The sequence below is a fragment of the Antrostomus carolinensis genome, unplaced genomic scaffold (genome assembly GCF_000700745.2).
Source record: "Antrostomus carolinensis isolate BGI_N321 unplaced genomic scaffold, ASM70074v2 scaffold47497, whole genome shotgun sequence".
NCBI classification, from domain to species: domain Eukaryota; kingdom Metazoa; phylum Chordata; class Aves; order Caprimulgiformes; family Caprimulgidae; genus Antrostomus; species Antrostomus carolinensis.
The window spans coordinates 7,040-12,925 of record NW_010326182.1 but is presented as its reverse complement, the minus strand read 5'-3'; the positions used below and the strand labels follow the sequence as shown (position 1 = coordinate 12,925).

The 5,886-nt window shown below is 48.2% G+C and overlaps 1 protein-coding gene across 1 annotated transcript in view; it reads right to left on the bottom strand.

The window, feature by feature from the left end:
* ADAMTSL2 (ADAMTS like 2) overlaps positions 1–5,886 on the bottom strand; it is a gene marked incomplete at its 3' end in the record, with an annotated part of 21,719 nt that overhangs the window by 10,184 nt on the left and 5,649 nt on the right. Inside the window, exons 7-11 of the mRNA XM_029085836.1 lie at positions 5,862–5,885; positions 4,373–4,548; positions 3,098–3,440; positions 2,911–2,943; positions 2,021–2,402 (exon numbers count right to left, since the gene is read on the bottom strand). Of these exons, the coding sequence (XP_028941669.1) occupies positions 2,021–2,402; positions 2,911–2,943; positions 3,098–3,440; positions 4,373–4,548; positions 5,862–5,885 (958 nt within the window). The remainder of the gene's footprint in view (positions 1–2,020; positions 2,403–2,910; positions 2,944–3,097; positions 3,441–4,372; positions 4,549–5,861; position 5,886) is intronic.

Here is a 5,886-nt window from a genome sequence, read left to right as displayed (position 1 = left end):
CCAGCTGCCCCACATCTGCTTCAATTTGCCACTCACCCAAAGCCCCGTGAGCCCAGCCAAGGAGAAGCTGAGCATCCCTCAGCCCAGACCACAGCCCTAGCTGGACCTGGATGCAGCCTTTTGAACTAAACATCTTTTTTTGGATATTAATGCTTAGATCTGAAAAGTTCATATTTTCTTCTAGAGTGAGAGGGGTAAGAGGGAACACTGTAGAACAACCAAGGGAAGAATGGGGGGAAGGAAAAAAAGGCCATTCTGGGTGCCCTTGCTGAAGGGGTTAAAATCCCTGCCCTGTGTCTTCAAGAGAAAGGTAGCCAGGGATAGTGCAAGGAGCTTTCCAGCACCACAAAAAACTGCACTGGAGACCCTGACAGTCTTTTGTGATTGTCCTGTAACAGCCAAGCTGCTCTGAGTTTAAAGCGTGTCAAGGTCCCTGTATTCCCAGGAGTCCGGAAAGCATTAGACCCTGTTAATAGCCCCTGCGAGAGAGATGGGGGTATAGAGTGACAGGCAAGGCCACTCATGGCGCATGGTGGGGACCAGGGGAGTCCCAAGGGGCAGGGCAGCCCTCTCCTTGCCCCCTTGTCACAGTAAAGAAAGAGAGCTGATGTCCTCACCTCTCAGAGTGCTAACAAAATGCCTGCTTTGGCAGCTGAAGGCAAAATTTCCAAGCCAGGGCAGGAGAAGAGATCATAGACTCAAGCCCTTGGCGATGTTTTAACATTCTTGTCATTAAGAAGTTTGTTGATACATTTGGCTGCACAGACATTTTCTTTAGCATAAGTTGCTTTAGCATAAGCTAGTACAAGTTCTGGGTAAATACAGCTAACTATAACCAGAGAGCATCTGCTCAGTGCTTTACATCTTCTGAAGCTCAGCATCATAACCCATATTTTACTGGTGGTGAAGACTGGGAGACAGAACAGTCACAGCAGCAGAGCCAGGAGGAGATGCCCAGGTGAGGTTTGGGTGCTGTAGACACCCAACAAGCCATGGCGGTGCACAGCAGGACTCAAATCCATAGCTGTGGGTCTGGGACCTGGGTGACTCCCAAGACTCTGATTTCAGCCCCAGCTATTCACAGACTGCTTTAATTTGTGGCCACTCCCCAGGGAGACCCAGAGCACCCCAAAAGACTCTAGACACACACTTGTGGACAAGCACTATCCTGAGACCCACTTTCACCCGGCCTGGAAGAATTTTGCTCCTAAAGATAGATTAAGCCTTTTTTTTTTTTTTTTTTTTTTTTTAACCTTCTCCTTCCCATTACATTTTATAACCCTGTCACTCCAAACCAGCCATTCAAGGCCATTCAAGGAATCTTGAAGTGATGGCCCTAATATCAACCAATGAGCTGCCCCTGGAGAGCTTTTGATATTCTTCTCAAAGCGGTGACTAATTGCACTGCTTCCACATCCACCAAGGCAGCAAATCCAGGTCATTTCTGCAGGCCCTGCAGAAGAGCTCCTGCTGTCCTGCTCTGCCTCTCCAGCAGTGGTTAAGCTGGCAGGGCCATGCCTAGGAGCACGTTCCTGCCCACACAAGTGAGGAGGAAGGTGGATGGAAGTTAAAAGGGTGGGTAAAAAAGGGGCTAGAACCAACTTCTGCTGCATCAGAATGTGGAGGAAGGGATCTGGGGAATCAGAGCATGGTGTCAAGAGAGGACAAAAGGAAGAGGCTTATTTATGGCCATGGCTCTGGTAATGAGCTATGGCAAGTAGAGAACAATACACAAGCTGACAGCCATCAGCATGGACTTGCCAACTTCCCCTCTAAGGAAGGCAGTGAGTTCTCCTCTTGCTTAAATGCTCTCTTGACCTTCTGCTCCCAAACCTCTGGCCCTTCTTTCAAAATTAACCCCCAACAGAAAGCTTTCACATACAACATCCTACCCCCACTTACCTTCTGACTTCCATAGCAGATAGAAACCATGCAATTGGGTCTGCACTGAGTACAGGGCTATTATGAGTCAAGAATAGCAACAAACAGGATTGACTATAGTGAAAGACGTGTCTCCTACCTTGCTTTGTGGGTTCTGTTCCCTTGAGGGCTGGTCATGGTGACAGTGGCATTTGAAAATGGCATCTCTGCAGATGTGTTGATGGCTTTGCCGTTGCTCAGCTCCATGTACGTGCTATTAATGGTGTAGGTCACAACGCCATCAGTGTCCTCGTAGTCAACATAGATGCTGTCAATGTGTGACCCCACAGAGTTGATGGGGTCTCCCTGGGCAAAGATGCTGTTCATGGTCATGTTGAGCACCAACTCCTTGGAGTCCGAGGTCTTGTCCAGCAGCTTGTCTGTGATGGCGTTCTCCGAAAGGAATTCCCTGGAAGTGAACCTGGCGTCCAAGTCTCTGTCGTCATGGTCTGTCTGGTAAGTAGACCTGGTTACGTTTGAATCTAGATTGGAGCCAACAGGGGGAAACAACAGTGACAACCAAAAAATACATTCAGGCTGGGAAGTGAAAGCAGCTTGGAGCAGTGGGGACACGCCAGAGCTTGAGCAGCCACCCGGGAAGCTAGAGACAGGAGTTGGGGTCTTGGGGAGGGGGAATCTTATGGGGTGGTGACCCTTTGGGAAGGGTGTGCAGCTCTGTGGGACTCATCCTGCTATCACATGGCCAGAGAAGAGCTCAGCACCTGCCAGCACTGCCCCAAGCAATAGCAGAGGTCAGAAAGGAAGATGCTGTCCTGGCCGCAGAGCCCATGCAGCCATGCTGGGAAAGCACTCAAGCCAGTTTGGTGGTGGGATGCCCAGAGGGACTGGAGTGGGAATGCGGTTGGGGGGGCTGGGCAGAGGTGGGAGGTGATGGAAGATGTTACGATGGAGAACTCTGCACACCCAGGGCTCCCTCCTTGTCCTTGGCATGAGGCAAAGCACAGCAGGGCACCGGCGGAGAGACCTTACCCATGGCCACCCCCACCCACCAGAAACCAGAACCTGAAGGGCAAAGAGGATTTATGAGCAGAGATGTTTTAAAGAACTTTCCAAGGTTTCCAAAAACAAACCAGCGGAATCACCAGAGGTAGAAACAGAGCGTTTCTCAACAAGAGCTCTGAGAAGCAGAACAGTGAGGCCCAAGTCTCTTCCTTACCTTGGGGTTGTTTGCCCTTCAGTTTTGGCTCACAGTCAATTGTTTCTGCTCTTTCATAGACCTCATTGGTTTCCTGACCTTTGCTCAAGTTTAAATCTTCCTCCGTGTCCTGCCTTCCAAACACCTGGTTCTCCAAGTCTATCCTTTCCCTGGAGATTTTCCCAAAATACGTTGCATTGTGCTGGATAAAACCCAATGGCACGTCTCCATCAAACTCTCTGCTTTCTTCACTATCTGACTCAGAGAAGGTGTAGTAGATGGGCTGCAGATTTTTTGAGTGGGGCTTCCTCAGGAGGGTGTATTCAAATGTGATGGATGGATTCTTGCCATTTTGATTCCAGACCTAGAAAACAAATTAAATTATTAGCGGATGCAGTGAGTATATGGCACATAAAGCTTGTGATTCATCTTGGACTTGACAGTTGGTAAGCATCTACTTTGCTATTTCCAATCTGCTTCCCATCATATTGCCAACTTCTTACAACTGGAGCTTAGCACGATTTTCCAAGGGTTATTTGGCAGCGCTGCCCTGGGGATTAGCCCCAGCTCAGAAACTGGGAGCTGCAGGTCACGCTCTCTCCTCTGCTGCTGAGCCACTTCAGAAGTTACTGACCATCACTTGCAAACCCATTTTTTGTGGCTTTACGGGGAATGAGGAGCATGCATACACACCCCTTCAGCTACTACATCCCCACTGGGGACGGGGACTCACAACATCTTTTACTGGTTCAACACTTTACAAGCGCCCAAGCAGCCATCCCTTTCCAGAGGAGCCCAGGGCTATATGGAAGATGGCAGGAATGGGGCTCTGGCTGGCTGCCTGGAAGAAAAATTAATTACTTTTCTTCATACACCTGGTTTTAGATTATTTGCTTTCAAGAAAGAGTTGGGGTTTAAGTTTTGTGCACTTCTCTAAGCTACTTGTCCCAGTTTCTTATTTTTACTTCTCCTGACAGGTAACCTGGATAAAAATGCCAAGGTGTAGAAGAGGAATTCCCCCACAGTGCCTGAGGCACCTTCTCCCTGCAGAGAGGGGTTACCAAGCCCACGTTCATTATTCACAGCCCTGCCTGCATCCGAGAGCACTGACACAAATAACAAGTTCATGCAAAGAACTGGGCACAGTCGCTGCTCCCGTTCCCTCCTCCAGCTGCCCAGGAAAGCTGGGAAACCGTGACAGGACTCTGCTCCCACACCCACCCCTTTGTTGATCCAACATAGAGTTTCCCTTCCCCATCACCCCCAGCCTTACAAACTTGAGAAGTCAAAGCACACCATTATATTCAACCCTTGATTTGTTGGTCCTTGTGCAACAATATACTCTATGCCGGTCTCATAAACATCCATGGGCCTGCGGTACTTGAACACCGTGCCTGCAATGTTGAAGTTCTTCGGACTGTCAACTTTGTAGTTCCCGTTGAAGAAATAGTACCCAGCTTCATCAGCTACAGCTTCAAACGAGAGAGAAAAATCAGTGTCATCATACTTAAGAGCAGAGGTATGCAATACTGCCACTTGTTCATTCAGGGGATAAAATTATTGGAGTGTCATAGTAATAAAACAAGTGTTTCCTACATTGGAATGCATTTGTCACCTATTTCCAACACATATCATGCAAGTATGTGCCCAGAGTTCTGAACCATGTGTCCCTCTACCTCACAAGTATCTCCTGGGTATGTGGCTTACACTAGCCCATGGCTTCTCTCACCCTTTTGGCACTAGCACAGCATGAACATTTAATAATCACAGTTCTGCAGACAATAAGCAGACTGTCAGATGCCAACAGCAGAAGTTGCCTCCACTGAGCTGATGCCACCTGACCAGGTGGTCCAAGACAGGTCATCCAAAGCTAGCCCAGGAACTGTACTAAACCAAGCCCTTTTCATCTAAGCCTTCCTGCACATGGCCACGAGACTCTGAGGCAGCAGAGCATGATGGCAGCACATGTGCTTCACTTGGGCATGTCAAGATATTTCCACACTCCTGCTGAGCAGCTCTGCCATCGCTATTGCAAGATGGATGGTGTAGCCACCGACACTTCAGCAAAGCAACATATAGGTCATATCTCCTTAGTGTCATTGTCCTGTGACTATTGCACATTGCCCTAGGCAGGAGAAGATCATAGACTCATGAAATGGTTTGGGTTGGAAGGGACCTTTCAAGCTTATCTTGTCCAACCCCCTGCAGGAACATCTTCAACCAGATCAGGTTGCTCAGAGCTCCATCCAACCTGACCTTGAATGTTTCCAGGGATGGGGCTTCTACAACTTCTCTGGGCAACCTGGGCCAGGGTTTTACCACCCTCCTTGCAAAAAGTTTCTTCCTTACATCTAGTCTAAGTCTCCCCTCTTTTAGTTTAAACTATTTCTCCCTGTCCTGTTGCTACAGGCCCTGATAAAAAGTCTGTCCCCATTTTTCTTATATGCCCCCTTCAAGTATTGAAAGGGAAAAATAAAGGGGACTTCAAGAGAAGCGACGTCACTTGGCTATCTGTGATCTAGCACCAATGTGTTTGTCATACCACACTGAAGTAGCAATCATATAGACCAAGAGCTTCTGCATTAAATCAATCAAAATATTGATATATACAGCACAGGTGCTCAGGCTGCAGAGGGGAGAAACGCACTGGCTTAGACGATGCGGTTGTAATTTACATTGACTATGGATTTAGCTCATGTCTGCAATAACACTACATTCAGCATTGGAAAAAGCATTAGTGAGTGTCGGCATGCATTCTAGGGAAGTACCAAGAGGTTATACACACCCAGAACATCTGCAGATTTTTTCCG